This window comes from Aspergillus oryzae, chromosome 1, assembly GCF_000184455.2.
Source record: "Aspergillus oryzae RIB40 DNA, chromosome 1".
In the NCBI taxonomy this organism is placed as follows: domain Eukaryota; kingdom Fungi; phylum Ascomycota; class Eurotiomycetes; order Eurotiales; family Aspergillaceae; genus Aspergillus; species Aspergillus oryzae.
This window is the reverse complement of record NC_036435.1, coordinates 1,789,003-1,811,628: the sequence shown is the minus strand read 5'-3', so window position 1 is coordinate 1,811,628 and position 22,626 is coordinate 1,789,003. Positions and strand designations below refer to the sequence as shown.

Below are 22,626 nucleotides of genomic sequence, written 5' to 3'. Positions count from 1 at the left end.
ACGACAAAACCTGTAGTGTTGCTCTCAACTTGGTGCGGTTGTCAGTAGATTGAAAGGGTCGGAACCTGAGGCTGCAGTCCGTGCTGAGGCTGGAGTTTCACCGCCACATGTGGCTTCGATATCTTCTCAGCTCTACCAAACTAGTCACACATTTTCAGTCAAGAAATAATCAATTTCCTGTAATGAAAAAGAAAGAAAGAAAGAAAGAAAGAAAGAGAGAAAGAAAACAGGTACACTCGCATTATCAACCTGAATCGTACGTCAAAGACTGGGAGAGGGAAAGTGAAACTCTTTACGAAAACTACCATCCTCTAAATGCATCTCTCATAATCATAGTAAGAAGAGCTAGTGTTCAGACATATAAAAGGCAAGCCCTTGCTTGTCAAAAACCCAAGAGTTTTGGTACTTTGCACAGAAGAGCAGCGCCTATTAATACCATGAATATACGCCCAATTTCACTCCAATGTCCCAGTCTAACAAATACTTCCACATATCCAGCAGCGGCGGCAGCTTTAAGACTTTCGGAAACGTCCACATTGTCAACAAAGCCTGCTAAATCAGATGGAAATCTTCCCGTCTCGAAGTATTCATCAAGCAGCTGATCCTTTTCCGTCCACCGGGCCCTGAGCCAGGCATCGAATTCCTTCTGGTCATTTAAGGGTATGTCTGATACAGCAAACCGACGCCAGTACATATTGACGGATGTTGGGGGCCTTCCCTGAAGATATGTTGATCGGAGCGTGAAGTATTTATCGGGATAGCTTCCTTTTCTGCTGCAGGAGTTAGTGGTGGGCTCTTTTTCTTCTTTCTTTTTCAAAAGACAATTTAACAGTCATAGGGACTTACGGAGGTCCTTCATAGGCTACGGTGCAATCGTACACCCAATCAACAGTGCCCCTCATGTGTTGTAGGCAAAAAAAAAGGCCGGTCGACCGCGGGAGAACCTCGTGCTTTAGAGGTGGAAACCCTTGCTTTTGCCCATACTCATCACTCCGCCTCTTAGTGTTAATTGATAAATTTGTCCCTTCAGGAAAGATTAACAGCCACATGGGGTCGTATTCAGACGATTCTGACTTGGAGCCTGAATGCCGGGTTTTCAACTTCTCCAAGCGATGCTGTAGTCGGGGTTTGTCTGATAGCCATTTACGAGCCATGAAAATAAAACCGTAGAATGTCATACCTTGACCGACAATCGGGATGTACTTGAGAGACTCTTTGAGGATGATGAAAATGCGGCCATGCATAATGTTCGTATACGCAACCCACCACAAGTAAATCCAATCGGTATAAACCTGGTGGTTAGCAATCAAAACCAAGCGCTCCGGAAATTCAGTTTTCAACCGGCCGTCTTCTGTCAGATGAATCTGGCCTTGCACACTCTTATCACCACTAACTCGAACAAATGTAGGACAGCCCCATTGTGTGAGAGCTGTGATGACCAGCCCGAAGGACTGCTTCGTGTATGCCATGTATGCATAATAGTAATCCTTGCTTATTAAATAGAGAGGAGCACCTAGCACCTGAGTCACTAGGATGACAACACAACAGCAGTTGAACCATGTTGCAAGCAAGAGGGATCGAAACACCTGCATCGGGATCCCATGTTTAAGCCGTGGTTCCATGTCATCGTCAGCCCGAGAAGTTTGATCCGTGCTCCCTATGCGTTGCCGGGTTGAGCTCTCTTTTTGCTGGTGAGGCTCAGAGCTAGGGTCACCCGTCATGTTGGATCGCTAGTGGCCAAAAGAGCACCGGATTCTGTTGGGTTGATAGATGAGACGCTCTGTTACGGTGTCAATTTATCCTTAGCCTGACATCAAGCAAGTATAAATTAGTCGAGTGGTTGCATATAAGGAAAGGCAGTATCGTACTCGCGCGAAAGATTGGTTTAAAGATTCTCACAAGACGTTGGGCGATTAAGGGAGACTTTCCAGTTTGATGTCTACCAGTTCAGGCCATGCCTAGGGCCGCAAGGTAAAATAAGAATACCAGAGGATATCCTATATATAATGCATGTAGGATGAAGTGAGGGACAAATTTCAAAACAGAGAATGAATGGTACGTAGGAGCTGGAAAGAACTAGGTACGGGATAACGCCTGACCGCAACGATTGGGATCTTGTGAACCCGAGAGCCAAGACGTCCACCACTGCTAGATACAACCTGCCGATTTAATGACGTTTGCTCCCTCATACGTCAGGCTCTCAGGGCGGTCAGACTCTTCAATTAGGAGTAGTAGATCATTCTGTGGACCACCTTATTCTTCACCCCATCAAAGAACCGGAGCGACCTTCGTTCATTCACAGACTCCTTTCCCCCCTTCTTCTTTTACAGAAACGGTAATACAAATTCAAGGGTTCGACAAGGGAACGATTCCATGCTTCAGATCAGTGTTGTCCCACAGAAGTTAAGCTCGGAAGATGAAAGAGCAAAAAATACAAGTGAGTTTATATTAGATCAATGAAAATAGCCGCCGTTTACAGCGCTAATATCTGCATGAAAGGTCTTATTCTGAGCTACTCACTCTTTCCTCAATATGCAAGCGACTATTCTTCGGACGCAATCATTTCGGTCTAGGATTAGCATACACAAGTACACACCATGGAGGCGACCCTTTTCATCTTCTCTTTGCCGCAGGGAAATCAGAAATATAGAGACGTTACCTCAACGTCTACTACCTAAATACGAAGGTGTGCGTCTCTACAAAACTACAGAATTGCTTCTTCCTCTCTAGATAACGAGAAACAATACGACAGTAGACTATGTCTTACTAATTTTTCTTTCCCAGAATCTTGGGAGGGCGATCTCCTCTCTCTTCAATGGCCAGCACCCCCTCGAAATGTCTTTGTTGTGAAAAAGGACTGCGTGCCAACAGTAACGGAATCACTAATTGAATTTGCGAAGTACGGGAGCCGTCTTGATACCTTAGAGAGCACAACTGACGGCTTTTTGTCTAGTCATGTAACATCTACGTATCCATCTATCGCCCTGATCCTAGAGCCGAAGACTGCCGAAGAAGTACATTCAAAATTTTCTTTTCCTATCTACTCAGCTCCATTGAGCAGGCTAGCCTCCGCGCTACATAGTAAGGCGGACCTTACGGTTACTCTTGGCGGGGATGGAACTATTTTGCATGCTTCTTCCTTATTCGCTACATGTTACAATGTACCCCCGGTGCTTTCATTCAGCATGGGTACACTGGGTTTTTTAAGCGAATGGAAGTTCGAGGAGTACAAACGCGCATTTCGTGAGGTATACATGTCCGGTGCGGGAGTAGGGGATCGAGCTCCTATGTTAGAGGCATCGAGGTGTACTGTGACGGATTATCAAGCAGATTCTGAGGCAGGCCCTACAGGATGGTCGTCGGTTCGTGGGAAATCAATGGGCTCGAGCCGTGGAGCTCGTATTTTGATGCGAAACCGCTTAAAGGTGGGGCTTTTCACCACTGACGGGAGACCTGTTCACCAAGACCGAAGTTCAACTTCTATACAGAGTACGCTGAGCAGCCAGGGAGTATATGTATTGAACGAAGTGCTCCTCCATCGTGGCAAGGAGCCGCATCTTGCGGTAGTGGATGTTTATGTCGGAGGACGATTCCTTACTGAGGCAGTGGCGGATGGGATCATCATCTCGACGCCCACGGGCAGTACCGCATACAGCTTGAGTAGTGGTGGCAGTATTGTGCATCCCTTGGTGCCTTCGGTTCTACTAACCCCGATCTGTGCCCGGAGTCTAAGTTTCCGGCCTTTGGTTCTACCATCCAGCACACCGATTACGCTGAAACTGAGTGAAAAGAATCGGGGCCGTGAATTAGAGATGAGTATTGACGGGGTTAACATGGGTCAGGGAATGGCAGTTGGCATGGAGGTCCGAGTATGGAATGAGGAGATGCGACATGGCAAAAATGAATGGCAAGGAGGAGTGCCGTGTGTGATGAGAAGAATTATGGGCGGTGAAGCGCATGACGGATGGGTTGGCGGTTTGAATGGGCTGCTCAAATTTAACTACCCCTTCGGTGAAGAACCATGATGAACCGACAGAGGATCATCTATATTCTATCTATTATATGGGTACTATTCTTAAGCGTTTATTTACCTAACCATCTACTGCCAGGGAACGACTTCTCCGGGCGGTCTCACTTGTGACCAGACCATCTCTATTTTACCTGGACTGTCTATATGACCTACGTACTATTGTCATGCGTATGGTTGAGAAATCTTTACTTGGCGGTTTTCTATTGATTATAGTTTAGAGAGAGAAACAAAAAAGGAGGTTGCTTGTATCAGGCGAGTGGACCACCCAAGCTCTTGGATCTACGGAACGACAATCCGTGGGTCGAAGTTCTATCTTTGAAGATCAGGAATACACAGTACACACAATGGTGTAATTGATTTAAGGGATAGCGACAGGGTACATCCAACGGTGGCGGGATATTCTAACAGACATACTACTTTAGTAGATGCTCTAGTGAGGACCCAGCTTAGGTTATCTTCTGTGTACGATTGTTCATCAAAGTGGTTCAATGCCTACTGGGGGCAAGCCCCGTGAGATTGCTGAGCATGCTCAGAACAGTCACATTTTAGTCTACATGGTAGTCGTCTTTTTTTCATCAGGGCACTGGGTTTCTCGTCCAGGCTCGTTATTTATGTGATCTACGGAGTACACCGTCAGTCCACCTATAGCGTATTTGGGTAGCAATAACGACTACCCTATCTTTTTGTCAAGGAAAAGTACCTTATTTCCCCCGCTGGTACAACCCTCACTTAATCTTAAGGTCAAGGTATTGAACGTGGTCGTTTCACCTTCGATACGCATCCTCTATCCGATGGATATTATCTTCCTTGTGTGTACCTGAAACACCTGAAGGACCTACAGGCCCTTTGGCTGTTTGTTAAGGGCGCTGAACGTGATGTGACTGCGATAGAAATAAAGTACTAGTGTAAGAAATATATTCTTTCAAATATGAGGAATCCCTACTCCGTATATCATGTTCAATATCCAATTAAAGCACGAATGCAAAGGAGAGTACTTGAAATATCGAAGTAGAACCGGTATGATAGCAATAACTTACTAGATCCTGGAGCGCTCTTTGCAACCGTCACCGCTCTCGAAGTCTGAGCGCTTTTCCTGTGACAACTTACAAGTGCCGCGCCCCTTGACTTGCGATGGGTTCCCGCTGTTAGTGAAACCTCATTTACAATTTCCCTTTCCTTTCTCTCCCCCCTCTCCCCGTTCTCCTTGGATTCCCGTCCCTCGCCTGCTACTTCGTTTTCCTCTCTTTTCCACGCTTTTATCTTCCTTCCTATGCATTGTTAATATTGCACGTTCTTATTCTCTTCACTGTTTTCCTGCAGGGCAGTTCATTTTCTCAGTGAACATAAGCCCCTTCTTATTGTCGCTTCTGCATTGTCGAGTCTTCTCACCGCGTTCTGAAGGGTTATAAAGTACCCCGAGACCTTTGCCCTCCGTCATACTCGCTGGTGCGAGGAGACCCTTTCTGTTCTCCATAGCCAAAGGATATTGTCAGGTAAGGCCCCTCTTATTCAAACTATCAATAAAAGAAGAAGAAGAAGAAGAAGAAGAAGAAGAAGAAGAAGAAGAAGAAGAAAAGAAATTATCTGGCAATGTTCCTCCCATCTCGACTGAGGTGTACCCCACTGTTTTGCTGGCGGATCGACCCCTATTGCTGTAGGATTCGCGGATGCTGCACACCAGACCTTTTAGGTTTGGAACTCATGGGACTTGAAGCGCCAGCCTTGTTTTAAGAAGTTGGACTCCATTCATTTCTGACAATATACAGTAATTAACTAAATAACCGAACCATAAACGGATACCCCTGTGCCCGCAAGAAGTTACCTACCTCTGGAGCCCGCGCGCTTCTCATCTCAACTTATGGAAAGTAAGCCGGTGTTGCTTTTCTTTATCACTACTGCCTAGCAGTCATTTGTGTATCTGTTACGGTGTATACTGATGGCTTTGTCCCTATTCTTACATCCAAAGGGGTACTGGGACCTTTGAAAGGTAACTGACGGCAACACAGTATGTACTCTCCCGACCAATTCATGAATCCTGGGCCGGCACCGCGCCCACCAGCCGAGCGTCCGAAGCTTAACCTGCCTGCCAACTCCTCGAATACGGTCGCCTCCTTCAGCCAAATGAGCCTAGACTCCCCTGGTACGCCAGGGTCTGCCAACTTGTCATTATTCCCGAATACTAGCACCCCGTCTCTCACACAAACAAAGACCAACCAGTCGGGACAGGGAGGGGTAGCCGTCATCAAGGAAGGGTATGTTCGTTGCAAGGAAGACAAATTTCTGGCTACCTGGAACCAGCGATATTTGATACTTCGAGAGTTTCGATTAGACTTCTTGAAGAATGAGACGGGTAGGGTAGTCTTGTCGATCCCGCTTCAAACGGTCACCGCTGTCTCCCGTTCGGAAGACACTCGGATGGCCTTCGAAGTTATTCGTCTGGCCAATCCGAAAGATGCCACCTCTAAGGCTGCCCTGATCACACGCGACGTGCCAACCAAGAGCATTACCTGTGAGGTCAAGAGTGATGACGAGATCTATGACTGGATTGACAAGATATACGAGCGCTGCCCGGGAATGGGAGGTGTAAGCAATCCCACCAATTTTAGTCACCGCGTTCACGTCGGTTTCGACCCTCGAACAGGCGCCTTTGTGGGATTACCGCCTGAGTGGGAGAAGCTGCTGACTGCGTCGGCTATTACCAAAGAAGACTATAAGAAGAACCCCCAAGCCGTTATCGAAGTTCTCGAGTTTTACTCCGATATAAAGATGCGCGAACAAAACCCACAGTATTATGCCGGATTAGCTTCTCCCCAGTCAAGCCAGCAACCAAAACCTTACAACAGCAATACGGTTGGCAGTTCTATTGCTCCTCCAAGACCGCCACCACCAGCCCCATCCCAACGCCTAGACAGCGGTCACTCCAATCGCTCCGCTGGTTCATCACCCTCGCCGGTGCACAGCAAATCAGACCCAGATCGTGCTTTGGAACAGCAGCAACAGCTGGAGAGAATGAAGGAGATGGCGGACCAGGAGCGTCGACGCATGGAGGAAGGGGCTCGCCGTACTCGTCAACGCGAAGAAGAGCAGAACAGGCTCGATCAAGAAGCGTACAACGCCTCACTTCCAAAAACTCGCGTCCCTCTGGCTAAACAGGAGCTTGGCGGCTATGGCGCTGATTCGTCAATGAACGAGCGCTACAAACCAAGCCGTCCCGCCCCGCAGGCTCCTAGCTCGGCTCGACAAGACTCTGCACGCCAGCTCACGGCTCAGCGCCCAGCGCCAGCCCCTCCGAGCTCCAATCAGGGCCAACGGCCAGGGGAGTACGGCTCAGCCAATGGCCCCGGAATTGCACGCACTCCAGGGTCAGACCAATCTTCTCCCAACTCGCGTTACCCTGCACATGATCCACGAGCACAGTCCTCTGCGGCGCGCTCTCAGAACAATGGTACCAAACAGCAGGCTCAGGGCCCACCACCCAGCAAACTTCCTGCTCCCGTGCAGCCAGTGAAGCCACTGAATATTGCAAACAAACAAGCAACTAATAAGAACGTTCCCGATGGTGTCCGTCAAGCGGAAGCTGCCCTGACTAAGAAAGCCGAGCCCCGGCAGAGGGAAGTTCGCATGTCAGCAATGTCGGAGAACGAAGTCATGGATCGACTTAGATCCGTCGTCTCTAAAGACAATCCCAACGAATCTTACAGTAAGCAACGCAAGATTGGACAAGGTGCATCTGGATCTGTGTATGTCGCCCGTGTTAAAGAACATGCTGTTTCTCCGGTTGCCCGCGAACTGTACCGCCAATATGGACCTCGAACTCAGGTTGCAATCAAACAAATGGATCTGCGTAGTCAGCCACGAAAGGAGCTTATTGTCAACGAGATCATTGTGATGAAAGACAGCCAGCATGCCAATATTGTTAACTTTCTTGACTCATTCCTTCAAGAGCAAAGCAATGAGCTTTGGGTTGTTATGGAATTCATGGAGGGTGGTGCTCTCACAGATGTCATTGACAACAACCCTGTAATCCAGGAAGATCAGATTGCTACTATTTGCTCAGAGGTACGTCGGTGCTGCTCAGCGCGATGAGATATTAAAATACACATGGATTATACTAATGACCTCCCTAGACTTGCAAAGGACTGGCACACCTACATAGCCAAAATATTATCCACCGTGATATCAAGAGTGATAATGTCCTTCTTGACCGCGCTGGTCATGTAAAGATTAGTAAGTAACCCACATCTATCGAACAACCCAATATCACGCTAACAAAGGATTGTAGCCGACTTTGGATTCTGTGCTAAACTTACTGAGTCAAAGAGCAAGCGTGCAACGATGGTTGGGACACCATACTGGATGGCCCCAGAAGTTGTCAAACAGAAGGAATATGGACCTAAGGTCGACTGCTGGTCACTAGGAATTATGGCTATCGAGATGATTGAGTCAGAGCCCCCCTACCTGAACGAGGAACCGCTTAAAGCTCTCTATCTTATTGCCACCAATGGCACCCCCCGTCTAAAGAAGCCCGAAAAGTTGAGCAAGGAACTCAAATCCTTCCTCAGCCAGTGTCTGTGTGTCGACGTCCGCAGTCGCGCCACTGCGGAAGAACTGCTAGCTCACGAATTCCTCAAGTCTGGCTGTAGTCTCCCTAGTCTTGCGGAGTTGCTCCGTTGGAAGAAGAACAACGGACAGTGATGTGCTGGATATTGCATCCTGTGGTGATAACGCAAAACTGAGACGGGCTTTACTCCCCTTCCATGTTATACCTTTTACGATTTACATTAGATCTTGTCTCACGCACATATGGGTCCCATTTACGTGCCCCCGGATGATATCTGTTCGCTTATGACTTGCATTACAATCATCTTTTTCTTGTGTGATATCCAAATTATAAGGCTATGTCTTTCGGACTTGGCATGGATAATACGGCGTTATGTTTGGTGTTTCAATCTTTGTTTGCCACAGCTTCTACTGCCGTGATTAATCTATTCTACATCTGTTGTGTTGTTCTGACCTAGCTACTTTCGCTTATGCACGCCTTCCGGCGAGATAGAACAAGCAACGTCCGATGATAATCATGGTCCTTCCAGGTTGAGTGCCCGGGGAGGACTACAATTATCTAAACCTCCACTCTGTATGTTCATCAGATGTCAGAATGGTTAAATTTGGTTCATAGAGATAGAGCAATGAGCCCGCTATATCGTTGAGTAATTGGCAATTGGCTGGGTGTCTTGGTCACCATTGAGAGTTTATTATTAATGAATGTATTGGATAGCATACGGGACAACATTTGGCGGACATATGAAAACCTGGCATCCAAAGTATAATTAATATCTACACACAAATATACCCGATAAAGCCCATTCGTTGTCTCCTTTTTTTTTATCTATCCCTAACTCCGATCAACATAGGATGTAATTGGCATTAAAGCTATCATAGCTGGAACTTTGTCCTCTGCTTCTCCATTCCAGCCTTCCATTCCCATTCCTGGCCACTCGCCCTTTGAATACCCTTGTCGATTCTTCGTAACTTCAGGGTAAACCGAGGACTGTTCGACGATTTATTAGTATCTATCAAGAGGGAAATAATAATAACAGAATCACCCACCCTAATTCCTGAAGGCCTGCCCTTATTCCTTCGGCCCCTTTCATCTCCTTGCCGTCTGCGTCAATTACGCTTTTTTCTGTCTCTCGTTTCTCCCGGAAGATGTACCGATGCCTGCAGCGACAGTCAAATCCCAACATCCTCTAAGCCTAAACCAGAGTAACAAGAGCAACTTACCTGCGGACGAAGATATAGTCACGCTGGTTGTGTAACGTCACAACCTGGCGCCCCTCAATGTCAGGCTGCGGTGGGAATAATGAGCGGAAAATAGCACCCGTTACGATTCCAAGAGGCGTGCGAAAGTTATTCAAAATCAATTCAGGCCAATGCTCAGTGCCCACGCCATGCCCAGGGATCCTTTTGCCATCTACCCAGTTGCTAATAGTAAAATGGAACATGGGACCCTTGGGTAGGTGGATCACATCGAGGCCGGACGGTCGTTTGGAATCTTCCTGAAGGACTAAAACAGCAGTGTAATTGCGATTTGCTGCGAATGTTGCTATTTCTTTCAATGAAAATTTGTGGGAATAACGGTGCGCTGTACGACGGATATACTGGCTATTAGGAAAAAGGTCTGTGAGAGCTTTGGCTTCGTTATGAAGGGTTGAGTTCTGCTAATAAATTAACGTGGATGCTCAATATACACTATTACAACACTCACGCATGCTTAATGGAGAGTGTTGCACCTGGGTTGTAACAGCGAATATATGAACTTACCAGGGAAGTTGTGATGAGAATCTTGGGTGTCGGTGGTGTTTCAGACGGGAACAACGATGGGAACTTGGTTGCCAGGGCCTCCGGAGCCAGGCTAAGGTTTGTGCTCTTGGTCGACTGAGTCGGGCTTGTTGCACGCTCTGTTGCAGACGGGAGAGATGATCTCCTGGACCTCCGAGACCTCTCGGCGTTATTGTTGTCGTTGTCTCCTTCATCATCGTCGTCGTCATCGTCATCGTCGCTACTGGCTAGCATGCTGTCGACCTCATCTTGGTCATCAGAATCATCTTGGTCATCAGGATGCTCTAATGGCTTGTTCCATCCCTCCTGCTCTTCTTGCTTTTGTTTCTTGATGCGCTCAACATCGACACTCAATCCCAGACCGTCTTCGACATCGCTATTGGCATCATCCCAGACCCGCTTGCGATCGATAGTGAGCGGAACATTCCGCTTTAAGCGCTCCTGCTTGAGCTTTGGGTTCTTTGCTTCTTCCTTTTTAATCCTATACCGTTCTGCTCGTCGGGTGGAGTCTTTGAGCCGCTTCCGCTTGATATGGAGGAGTTGACGCCTGAGTTTATTGGCGGGTTTCACATCTAGATTAGCGCTTGGAGGAGGCTTCGCCTGCGACTTTCTGGAAACCATATTGGAACAGGGATAAACCGGGAATCCCAGAGGCGCTCTTTAGAAATGGACATGAGAAGCCATGGATGTAGTTTTGAGATAAAATTTGGCGGAGAAATGTTTCGCCGGCGGTAGAAGATCGACTCGAAGGAGATTAGGGAGATTAATTAAGGCTTTTTTGATGACTGATTTGAAAGGGGAAAGGATATAATCTCAGTCCAATCCTTTAGCTTGTTTATTACTATTGCTTCTCTCGCGACGAAATTCCAGTCGCTTTTGTTGTTTTTCTCCCTTCTTATATCATCTTATACTTTAATTCTGCTTCCATTCAACCGTGTGGTGTTCCACTGCGACCGGTGCGGCTCACGTGGATGACTCAATTGGCTTCTTCGTTCACTCGACTCTTTCCTCTTCCCCGCCGCCAATTCCAATTTCCTCGTTGGAACCCCGCCATAGGCACGCGATTCTTTTCCCTCTCCCCCGTCACCTTTCGAGCCGCCCAGGTTTCTAAAAAAAAGAACACCGCCATGGCGACCGTTAATACCAAGACCGGTCAGGTCGTCGACCGCACGGTCTTGGAGTCGATGCTCCGCCGCCGTCTTTTTTACACCCCCTCCTTCGAGATCTATGGAGGGGTATCTGGTCTATATGACTACGGCCCACCTGGTTGTGCTCTTATAAATAATATTGTCGATTTGTGGCGGAAGCATTTCGTGCTCGAGGAGGACATGCTGGAGGTTGACTGCACTATGCTGACCCCGCACGAGATTCTTAAAACTAGCGGACACGTCGAGAAATTTGCCGACTGGATGTGCAAGGACCCCAAAACCGGCGAGATCTTTCGTGCGGATCACCTAGTAGAAGAAGTTCTTGAGGCTCGCTTGAAAGGCGACAAGGAAGCGCGTGGCCAGAAGGTTGTCGTGGACGAAGAGAAGGAGGCCAAGAAGAAGAAAAAGGCTAAGGAGACCAAGGCTGTCCGATTAGACGATGCTGTTGTCAAGGAGTATGAGGAAACTTTAGCGCAAATTGACAACTACGACGGCCCGGAGCTGGAACAAATCATCACCAAGTACGATATCAGAAATCCGACGACCGATGGCAATCTTCTTCCTCCCGTTGCGTTCAACCTAATGTTCCAGACTTCAATCGGTCCTAGCAGCAATATGCCTGGCTACCTCCGTCCTGAAACCGCTCAGGGACAGTTCCTGAATTTCCAGAAGCTGTTGGACTTCAACCAGCAGTCAATGCCCTTCGCGTCGGCCTCCATTGGCAAGTCGTTCCGGAACGAGATCTCGCCCCGTGCCGGCCTGCTGCGAGTGCGCGAGTTCCTCATGGCCGAGATTGAACACTACGTAGACCCGGAGGGCGGCAAAAAGCATTCTCGCTTTGAAGAAATGAAAGATATAGAACTTTCCTTGCTTAGCCGTGATGTGCAGCTGTCTGGAAGCACACAAACCACGAAGATGACCATCGGCAAAGCTATTGAATCCGGTCTGGTTGACAACGAAACTCTTGGTTACTTCCTTGCCCGCATTCAGCTCTTCCTCCTCAAGTTGGGTGTGGACCCAGCGAAGCTCCGATTCCGTCAACACATGGCTAATGAAATGGCTCACTACGCTGCTGACTGCTGGGATGCTGAGCTGCAGACCAGCTATGGATGGATTGAATGTGTTGGTTGCGCCGACCGCAGTGCTTATGACTTAACTGTGCACAAGAACAAGACCGGAGCTCCTCTTGTTGTCCGTGAGCCTCGCGCCGAACCCCTCAAAATTGAAGAATGGCAGGTCGACTTAGACAAGAAGAAGTTCGGCCCTCGCTTCAAGAAGGACGGCAAGACTGTTGCAGCCGCTGTCGAGGCTCTCTCCCAGGAACTCCGGGAGAAGTTGGCTCTCGATCTGGAGCAGCAAGGCAAGATCGAGGTGGATGTGGAGGGCGTCAGCTCAGGCAAAGTTGAGCTCGATAAGGAATTGATCAAGATCGAGAAGCGGACAAGGGTAGAGAATGTCCGTGAATACACGCCCAACGTCATTGAGCCATCGTTTGGCATTGGCCGCATCCTGTACAGTACCCTCGAACACGTGTACTGGTCCCGAGAGGGAGACGAAGCGCGTGGTGTAAGTACTTGTCCTTCACAGTAGCACGTTAAATTGGCCCCCACTAACATCTGTGTTATAGGTCTTGTCCTTCCCTCCAGCAATTGCTCCTACCAAGGTTCTCATTGTCCCTCTCTCGAACCATGCCTCTTTCCGTCCTCTGTCACATCGTCTGATGATGAAGATGCGGCGCATGGGCATCTCCAACCGGGTTGACGATTCCTCGGCTAGCATTGGAAAGCGGTACGCACGCAATGACGAACTTGGCACGCCGTTTGGTATCACTGTTGATTTCCAGTCGGTGAAAGACAACACTTTCACCCTGCGTGATCGTGACTCAACTAAGCAAGTCCGTGCTAGCGAGGATGAGATTTTGCAGGCTCTCAAGTCCTTGGTGGAAGGCGATGAGACATGGGAAGACATTCGCAAGCGACTGCCTGAGTTCACTGGACAAGAAGTTGATTAGATTACATTACAACCGCATTAGAAAAGAGGTGAAGAGTGTTCGAGACCTTTGCAGATATCCGGCAGAAAGTATGATTATGATTTCTACTTAGGATTTCATCCTTTACTTCTCGATTCCATTCCAGAATAAAAAGTGATTCTTATCTAAATATTGTAAGGTTTAACCTTGGAGGAGTCCTTATCTGCCAAGACGTATGGGTTGAATTTAATTAACTCCGGGGCGGAACGTGAACAAACGCCGATGTCATCGGAAGCTTACTTGGCCTGTAACTTCCGACTCCTTCCCCTGTTACTGAATACACATTCAACTCTTCCCTTGTCTAGGACGAATAGTCCGTCCTGATAATGGCGCCCCTTGTCCCTTCGGCCAAGTTGGCCCTATCCTGTCCTCTCTTCGCTGCCGATTTCGATCCGCGCAATCATGGCTTTCTTATTGTCGCAGGCGGAGGCGGCGAAGGGCGTAGTGGCGTTGGGAACAAAATTGCAAGTGCCACCCTATCCCTTCTGACACAATAATTCGAGATTGCTCTGTCACCATATCTTAAATCCCAGGTCTTTTGATACTTGTCAGTGCTCTAATACTCGAGGCACAATAACAGGCACTCTTGGACACATCCAAACGCAACGAGATCTCCGAGGTAGTCGATATCGAACTCTCACGCGATGAAGACTCGGTCACCTCATTGGCAACAGCGCGTGCAAGCGATGACTATATTATCGCCTTCGCTGGTATTAACAGCTCCGTAGCTGAGCAAAAGCGTGGCAATAACCAACATCTAAGATCTTTCAAGATTGACTACCCCCCACGAAAAAGATCCTTTACCGATAACTCGACCGAAGAAATCGCAACTCGGGAAGCGCATAGAGAAACCAACAACCAAGTTCCCCAGAAGACCACCGCATTATCTCGTACATCCTTATTCCGTACCAAAGGAACAGAGAAGGCCGGCGGTCCGGACACATACCAAAGGGTATTGCGACTCTCGCCGTGGAAGGACGCCGAGTCTCCGCGTATAGCGGCGGTTGCGACTGGGCTGGCTCCTTCAGGAGAGATCGTCCTTTTTCATGTTACTCCTGCACCCAGTACATCGGATATCCTGGGAAGGATTCTATTGGGTAGTGATGAGGAAGCTGAGGATGTAGATATTACAGATTTGGACGATGACAAATTCCAGGTTGCCTATACCAATGGCACTGACGTGTTCACCTGTCAGGTCTCAGCCTCAACGAGGTCTAATGCATCACCTGATGTACATTGCATATATAGCACGCCTTTGTCTGAAGCAGCAACTGGACCCAGACCCAAATTTCGAGCCCTGCGCTTCCTATCCCCCACAATGTTGCTGCTGCTTCGGAATGTACCAGACCGTAAAGGCTGCGAGCTCGTGCTTCTCAATTTACCGCAAAGACTATCACCGGGATCAAAGTCATCTGCAACCATCATCCGGCGTAAGAAGCTCCGCAAAACAATCAAAATTGGACTTGGCCTGGACGTGTGCAATCTGGGTTCAAACCTCGAGAACCAGGAACAAACCATCATTGCCGTTTCGGGGAGTGATCAATCTATCGAGGTCCTGACGCTCGAGTACGATCCTAGAAGAGGAGGTTACGGAAAGCTACGAGCCTACACTACCCTCCACGACGTCCATCCATTCTCCATGACAAAGATATGCTTCTCTTCTTTCATTCCTCCACCGAAGCCCGTTAGGCCTGAGACGCCACCACAATATGTCAAGCTTGCCTCTGTCAGTATGGGCAATACCGTCGTCGTACACACGCTCCCTCTGGCTCCATCGCCGCCCTCCAGTCGCTCACCGCGCTACGTGCTAGTCATGCCGGGAGATTCGGATGCTTGGGCTAACTTCACCAGTGGGCTGACTGCTTTGTTATCTATCTTCATTGTCTGCTTCCTCCTCCAGGCTTTCACTGAGATTAGGGGTGTTATGCCTCCGTATCTGGGGGCTACCGAATGGCTCCCACCCGATATTCGTGCCGCCGTCGCCCGTCCATATCATCAACCTGTGCCACATCCATTAGCAGTTCCATCAGTCACTATGTCAATGCACTCAACACTCTCGTCGCCAGTTCCCACCCTACATCACCGCTCCCTACGTGATCTCCTTCATGCCCGTGAAGCAGCAGATGCGATCGAATCAATCCTCGATACCGATCTTGCAGCGGACGACCCATCCACTTCCGCTGCCCCTCTATCACATACCTCCATTGTTGTCCGTCGCAACCGTGATACGGACGAGATCCTCATTGAGTCTACGAACAGGGCATATCATAACGCACCTGACGGGGTCCTCCGCCGCTGGGAGGACCTCACCGAGAGAGATCAGATTATGTGGAAACAACAGTTGACAGATGCAGGCCACTGGCGTCAAGACGAAGGCGAAGCAATTCTTCAGGGTGTTCTTTTCGATGATCATTCAACCTAAAACGTTACTTTTGGCCTTTATTTATTTTTGCTTTTTTTATTCAAGTACACAGCAGGTACTGTCAAGGCTGGGTATGTAGCCTGGAAGCTCTACAGAACCGACAAAAGGAGGGGGAAAGGAGAAGAAAAGAGAAATTGCCATTTGAGTCTCCAGGTAATGATTTTGATGTGACATTTCGTCTACGATTGCACGGTTCATCTGCGGCCAACTAGCCACCTATGTTAACAAATTAGAAAGAAAGGACACAAAAATATGTGCTGCGACTATTCCAATAGACGGGTCCCTTAAATCAGAGACTTCTAATCATCAAGAGCTCCACAGGGTATAATATTCCGGCTTTTCCAAGGCAGCGATCAGGACCATTTCGCCTAACGTCTTTTGACGAGGATCTTTGGGCCAATAGGTCGATTAGTGTTGTGCGTTACAGGATGTGAATATCCACAAACCCTGCCGCACGAAGCACACCGGGTTGCAGGTGGCTCAGATCGTGCAGGTATCCAGCCTCTTCGGCGATAGAGTGTAAAACGGACGAGAAAATCCCGACATACGCGTCAGAATTAGGGTATGTCACAGTGCCGCCCTCAGGATCTGTGTCTGTGAATGGACCCCTCAGTGAAAGTTGTTCGAATGCTTGTTCATAGATGAATTCCCAGTTGTCGAATGCCCTGCGAATGCCGACAAGGCCACGTATATGGATGAGGTCAAATGTTTCACCCAGCTGAAAGGGGACGTTCGGGAGATCAAGATTCCCGAGACCATGGTCGAACATCCCAATGTCGGAAGCAATGCGTATGGCATTGGGATGTAGGTATAACTCCGAGTTGAATCGCCCAGTCAACGGTCCGATCTTGAAATGACGAATCTGTGGTGTTTCCTTGGCCAAGATGACGGAGGTTGGATTACCGACAAACGTAAAGAGACACATCTGATGGACGATGTTCAAATGGGTTTGCTCGGCTACGTTATTGCATAGAGTAGGTTTTATTACAGTATTGCCTGTTGTTCTCCGTTACGAATTCCGTGCGTCGAGGGACGTTGTATATCTCCTGCCGTGGTCAGCTCTAATCGAGCTAGGCTTAGAGAGTGCCCATATTGAAATATTTCCGTCAGAGCCCATCAGTCTCCATTTGCTCTTTAGATATATCCCACACCGACGGAGGCACACTTGGCCGTTCATTCTCGCCCTTCTTGACTTGTGGTAACGCTATGCTCGAGCGGGGTAGCTATTCCATTTGATGACATGACAGAGCTCGATTTTGGACACAGGGCGCAGGGAAGTAGATGGTGATGCGTGGGCGTTTGTAGTCGATACAGGATCAGGCAAGCATCACTAGCAGCCAAAAGACATGCCAATGCCCTGGCAGTATCAAGGCACAAGGTTCAAAGTTATGGCCGGTTTAAAGGAGATCAGATTAGAAGCGAATGACCGGTGTTGCGCGTAACAGCTGTGGCAGTTGGGTGTCGATTCTATTGAACAGTTTCACTGACACGTGCGAGATGAACAATACGCTGTCTGGCTCACGAGGCGAAAATCTACCAGGCCCCATAAGATTCGATACGCTATTTGAGCGTAACCTGACTGGAAAATATAGACGGAGGTTTAAACCCTGCAAGACAGGCAGCATATCCTACCACGACAAGGTAAGTGAATAAACGAAAAGGATAGAAGAATCTAGTTACTGACAGGACTAGGTCGGCGGTTGCAACCTCAGACCGGAGATTGGTTCTGACAGGTTGCCAATGCTGATCCGTACTATATTTGTGTGTAGAGGTAGGCAGCAAAGACCTGATCACGTAGAAAGATATGCGTGATATTGTTCGCAGTCCAATCAACGATTGCCTTGTTTCCCTTCATCGAGTTATAGATGGGTTGATAGACGATCTGGCTTTCAAGTACAGATGAGTCATACCCAAATTAATAGATACTATAACATTCAGACGCGCCGCACTAGGCCTACAGTGGTGAGAATGTCTAGACAGATAGATGGTTATAGCAGATATCATTTCAACCAGAAAATGTTGGCTCAGAGTTGGGTCTCTTGGAGACCAAATCCAGTTTCCGTATGTGGTACATCAAACCGGGTGTTACAGAAACCAGTGACAATGAATACGTACAATACCTCTAAAACTGTACTGTATCCTCTTTCAATACATGGATTGGTGACGATAGAAACCAACTTTTTGAAAATAAAATTGTAATTAACCACCTAGGGACGATCTCCCGCAACGAGAACAATTTTTTGTGCAATTTTTACCTATCAAACAAAAAAACGACATCCCATGGACACTTTTCCTTTTCAATTGTACACCTACGTTCTCTGATGGTGTACTGATTCCGTCCTCTTAACAGGTTCATTATCCCTTTCATACCTGGTTCTCACATCGGACCCTAGAGAGGCAACACCCAACACATTTTAATGAAGAGAAGCAGGAGCCATATCTATCCATATCTTATTACAGTTCCAACAAGACAAACCATCTTCGATGGCAACCCACATATCTCTAGTAAAAACCCCGCACCGATTTCTCTTCATCGCATCAATCGGAAATCCCCGTCCTTACCGCCAGACTCGTCACAGCGCCGGACATATCCTCCTTGATGCCTTGATACCTCTTTTACCCAACAGGTTTCCCTTGATATCCACCAAGCACCAGCCATCTACCGGGCCGCTGTTCTATCGAACATGGTATAGCCCATCGTATATGAACGAGTCGGGTCCGAAGCTTGTCCGACAACTAAAAAACTGGATATCTACGACACAGACCGAGGTATTGGAAAAGGTGATCATGCAGGGAAATGTGGCGCTCTCTGAGACAACTGAGGTCGCAGATCCTGAGAACCACGAATGGCAGCATCGTGGCACCGACCCTCAGTCGCTGAAAATTTTAGCTCCCACCCTGGTCATCCTCCACGATGAGCTGGAGGCGCCCTTGGGGAAAGTTAGAGTGAAACGGGGCGGACCTGAAACGGCCAGTTTGCGCGGCCATCGGGGGTTGACCAGCATTATGGAGAGTCTACGGGGGAAAGGCTTGCACCCACCGCGTACAAGGCCTGGCGAAACCCGCTCGCATGAAGGTCTTTCTGTATTGCGAATAGGTGTCGGGATTGGTCGTCCATCCACCCGGAATCGGGGCGATGTTGCAGACTATGTTCTCACGGAAATGAATGCCATTGAGTTGGCAGCAGTACGTGCCGCAGCTGGACCTGTGTTGGACATTCTAGCAGATGAAATATATCGTGATGGCAGCGCGCTGTGATATTCGTGAATAACTGTGGCGAGCTATACAGCTATCGCTGAAGCTAAAATATTGTACAGATAAATAGAATCATATAGACAGATACCCAAGACCAGCACGTTAAGACACAAATTGCACCAGCGAAGTCTGAAAATCCAGTGAAGAGGTTTGTTTGCTTGTCTATATGCCACACCATTCCATACTTCGGAGCCATTACCATCAGGACTTGGGCGTACCTGCTTTTAGCTACTATACTCACTCTCCCTCTCTTATCCTACTAGACAAGTAGAGTTTTTATTATATGTAATGACTCCCCGGGCCTAGAGACCCTTGCACAAGCAAGATAGTAGATAAACCTCGACAGCAACAATTCTGCAGAGCAAATAACAAACAGGCCAGCAATGATACAGATAATTCCTAAGATCAAACCGTTCCCGCTATACTCAGATCACGAATCTCCTGCAATACTTCTTCTACCCTGTTATCCAAATCGCCCCGAGCATACTGATCTCTCGTTTCCGCGTCAAGGTATTGTTGCACTTGTGCCATGCGAGAGTATGCCTCTGCGCAGAAACGCAGTTGAATCTTGACCAAAGCCTCAAAGCTAGGATCCAGATATGGTACACGCAGGTCAATGAGTTGCGGGAGTTCGGTGAAAAGTTGTTCATTCAACTGTTCGTATGCTTGCTTAGCAATTTCGGTTTCGCGCTCCGCTCTGGGAAGTTTGGTGGCGTCCTTGTCTGGCTTCTCGACTAACTTCTTCACCTTGGCTCGCATAGAGTCGTAGTCGAGTAACTTGTGATTGCGTTTCTTGATGCACTCATTGATGTCGGGAAAGTAAGCGCAAAAGCGCGAAATCGGTTCGAGAACGGTAGTTCTAATAAGCCAGTTAGCGATAGCCATGGAATCTCCAATTCCAGAATGTCACACACCTGTATGGCCCATCCAAGGCTTTTATCGTCTCGGCATCAAGATCTTCCACTGCTTGTTTATAGCTTCTGCTCACACCATCGCGCGTTCCAGCATCACCGTAGAAAGCATCAATTGTCTCCGCAATACGCATCTGAGAGGCAGTCATTGCTGCCACAACCAAGGGCTTAGCATTTCGCTCCCAGTTGAACGAGTAAAAAAGACCCACCTCGTAATGAATCGAGATAGCCTTTAGCCTCTTTTTGTAGACGGTTGGCAGCGGCCTCCATGGTCCGGTATCGCCTATGGATCCCATCAGTGACTGGCTTAGCTTATGCCAAATCCCTCGATGCCATTACCGTTCTTCGATTTCATAGTCACGATCGTTTGTCCTCTCCACATGACCTGTACAGGTTATAATGTATCAGCGACTGACTACCGCTCACAGCAACAGTCACTTGGTCGTCTCGAGCCGCGGGGCTATATAATGATGTACATACCCGTCTTCATCATGACTTGGGTGGTAGCACGGTTGACATTTTTCTTGAACCCTAAGACTCACAACTGCATATCAGCCCTTAATCTGGCATATGTAGAGATAAGGGGCCAAGGAGCTTTGCGCACCTGCCCAGGACATGATGACGGCTAAGCAGGCAGAACCGACGGAGTACTACTGTAGGCAATGAAACAAGTGATGGCGGTTGAGGATATTTGATAGGATATGTGCAGGTAATGTAGGCGACAAGAGAATGCCTGGATTGTCTGGCAGAATATCAGTTGACGATAGTTGAATGTTCGAAAAGACAATGGGTGACCGTCACAGGGCTGGATCAGGTCCCAATGCGGGACTTTGGGGGAGATTCTCTCGAATGTGGCTATGTGTGGCTGTGTATGTTGTATCTACTACGTATGCACGTACTGTACATTCATACAGGGAGACGTTTTCTCCAGCCCTATGGAAGAACAGTATTGTATAGATAATTACACATGGTAATATACAATACGGTCATGAATCCCTATCCGCTGTCTCGTCTTACGTCATGTATTGAACTTGGCTCCCAATACATAATAATGATGGTGATGTCAATTCGATCTCCTCTTCTAGTCCAAGTCGATGGAGCACTCGCTTTAGGTTCGATATCAGGACTGACATCTGCTTAGTGCTTGATCTAACACAGTACTTCAACCAGTGGCAACTTTGAAGGCAGTGTACTATAAGCCCTCCAAGTTACTACTTAATGATCACGATCTTGCACAACGTCAGAGAAATTTCTCTTTTTCTTAAAATGGACTGTTGCTCAATACGACACTCAGTAGAACGATTTGCGCTTTGGATCTAGGATTTACTTGTGATACATTGAGTATAAGTATAACATTCCCCTTCAACTTTGTGCACTCATGGATAAGAAGATGGATATCGATTAGTTCGATTTTAAGAAAGAGTCCAACATATAGCAACCAGATAGAACCGCAAGGGATGAGGATGACAGAATATAAATCTAGTTGAGAATCCTACACTACGCTCAGCTTATACGACTACCGCGTCCGAAGAGCACTCACTTCCTATGCCACCATGTAACTGTGACTTTGACCAAGCCCTAAATGAGTGGCCAAGCCTTGGTCAGATGGATCTGCAAGCTGAGATGCTCTTCCGAACCAAACAAGTAACATGAGTCTAGCCTCGCATCGCTGACTCCGTGAAATAGTACTACTGGTATTTGGTTCCCACATGCAACCATTCCTGACCACGCCCTTCATATGTGGATCCTGGAATCCCTGAGAATCATGCTGCCTGCTACCACCACACGAGCATAACCCATCTCGATATACATACATGTATTAGGGCATGATGCCAAGGAATTCCAATGCAAGGGAAAAGCAAAAAGGACTAGGCGCCAAGAAAGACCAATTCGAATTTCACACAACTAGAAAATCATGTGTGGTACTTTCTTATTGAGTAACTTGCCGCACTTTTGAGGTCTGCACGAAGCGCCAAGCAACCTTGGCCTAGGACCATCGTCAATTTCAAATGGCTAGACGCTGATAACCTTGCACAAACTAGGTCAGGGTACTAGGCAGAAACTACAACCGCGGTTTGTGAAAGGGAGATGTGAGGGTTTTTGCTCTTAGGAATGTATTCAAGTTGGGTACCCCACATTGAAAATCAGTGACTTCGTGGTGCTGTAATTCTGTAGGGGTATAGGCAGGGGGGTATAACCATAAATGCAAACTGTGCAGCTGGCTATAGAAGTTGTATGTTTAGGACGTTTGAATCTACCGGCTTCTAACTCGACCAAGGAGCGGGGTAATTAAATCAATGTACGGGACAGAATAACATCAAGATATATCGTACATAGCCACTCACCACAGAGAGAGAGAGAGAGAAGAAAATAAAAATAAAATTAAAAATGTACCCAAAGTGATATGTAATTGTCTGACATGCAGATGAAGCTAGCTCAGGGAAGACATTATTTCACTGCCAAGAACATGTACATGTACAGTAGTACATCGT

General features: G+C 47.8%; 9 protein-coding genes across 9 annotated transcripts; 5 read left to right on the top strand and 4 right to left on the bottom strand.

Moving 5' to 3' along the window:
• Nucleotides 1-382: 382 nt before the first annotated feature.
• AO090009000676 (lysophospholipid acyltransferase family protein) lies at nt 383-1,721 on the bottom strand (the record flags this gene model as incomplete). Its single annotated transcript, XM_023236308.1, has 2 exons — nt 383-770; nt 847-1,721. 2 exons carry the CDS (start codon nt 1,719-1,721, stop codon nt 383-385), a joined length of 1,263 nt encoding a protein of 420 aa, XP_023088755.1.
• Nucleotides 1,722-2,532: 811 nt separating this feature from the next.
• AO090009000675 (NADH kinase POS5) lies at nt 2,533-4,025 on the top strand (the record flags this gene model as incomplete). The annotated part of the gene is made up of 2 exons (XM_023236300.1): nt 2,533-2,686; nt 2,785-4,025. 2 exons carry the CDS (start codon nt 2,533-2,535, stop codon nt 4,023-4,025), a joined length of 1,395 nt encoding a protein of 464 aa, XP_023088754.1.
• A 2,012-nt stretch (nt 4,026-6,037) lies between these two features.
• AO090009000674 (serine/threonine protein kinase CLA4) lies at nt 6,038-8,725 on the top strand (the record flags this gene model as incomplete). Its single annotated transcript, XM_001817041.1, has 3 exons — nt 6,038-8,089; nt 8,158-8,257; nt 8,313-8,725. 3 exons carry the CDS (start codon nt 6,038-6,040, stop codon nt 8,723-8,725), a joined length of 2,565 nt encoding a protein of 854 aa, XP_001817093.1.
• A 738-nt stretch (nt 8,726-9,463) lies between these two features.
• AO090009000673 (rRNA-binding ribosome biosynthesis protein RPF1) lies at nt 9,464-10,990 on the bottom strand (the record flags this gene model as incomplete). The annotated part of the gene is made up of 4 exons (XM_001817040.3): nt 9,464-9,578; nt 9,638-9,748; nt 9,812-10,245; nt 10,352-10,990. The coding sequence occupies 4 exons, from the start codon at nt 10,988-10,990 to the stop codon at nt 9,464-9,466; spliced, it is 1,299 nt and encodes a 432-aa protein (XP_001817092.1).
• A 506-nt stretch (nt 10,991-11,496) lies between these two features.
• On the top strand, nt 11,497-13,528 carry AO090009000672 (glycine--tRNA ligase; the record flags this gene model as incomplete). The annotated part of the gene is made up of 2 exons (XM_001817039.3): nt 11,497-13,083; nt 13,145-13,528. The coding sequence occupies 2 exons, from the start codon at nt 11,497-11,499 to the stop codon at nt 13,526-13,528; spliced, it is 1,971 nt and encodes a 656-aa protein (XP_001817091.3).
• Nucleotides 13,529-15,581: 2,053 nt separating this feature from the next.
• Nucleotides 15,582-16,180, top strand: AO090009000671 (uncharacterized protein; the record flags this gene model as incomplete). The annotated part of the gene is made up of 3 exons (XM_023236278.1): nt 15,582-15,939; nt 16,014-16,039; nt 16,064-16,180. 3 exons carry the CDS (start codon nt 15,582-15,584, stop codon nt 16,178-16,180), a joined length of 501 nt encoding a protein of 166 aa, XP_023088753.1.
• Nucleotides 16,181-16,257: 77 nt separating this feature from the next.
• On the bottom strand, nt 16,258-16,893 carry AO090009000670 (uncharacterized protein; the record flags this gene model as incomplete). Its single annotated transcript, XM_023236272.1, has 2 exons — nt 16,258-16,357; nt 16,415-16,893. The coding sequence occupies 2 exons, from the start codon at nt 16,891-16,893 to the stop codon at nt 16,258-16,260; spliced, it is 579 nt and encodes a 192-aa protein (XP_023088752.1).
• A 1,559-nt stretch (nt 16,894-18,452) lies between these two features.
• Nucleotides 18,453-19,226, top strand: AO090009000669 (aminoacyl-tRNA hydrolase; the record flags this gene model as incomplete). The annotated part of the gene is made up of 1 exon (XM_001817036.1): nt 18,453-19,226. One exon carries the CDS (start codon nt 18,453-18,455, stop codon nt 19,224-19,226), a length of 774 nt encoding a protein of 257 aa, XP_001817088.1.
• A 402-nt stretch (nt 19,227-19,628) lies between these two features.
• Nucleotides 19,629-20,751, bottom strand: AO090009000668 (amphiphysin-like protein RVS161; the record flags this gene model as incomplete). The annotated part of the gene is made up of 6 exons (XM_001817035.3): nt 19,629-20,082; nt 20,138-20,285; nt 20,344-20,417; nt 20,474-20,519; nt 20,615-20,665; nt 20,739-20,751. The coding sequence occupies 6 exons, from the start codon at nt 20,749-20,751 to the stop codon at nt 19,629-19,631; spliced, it is 786 nt and encodes a 261-aa protein (XP_001817087.1).
• Nucleotides 20,752-22,626: the final 1,875 nt, after the last annotated feature.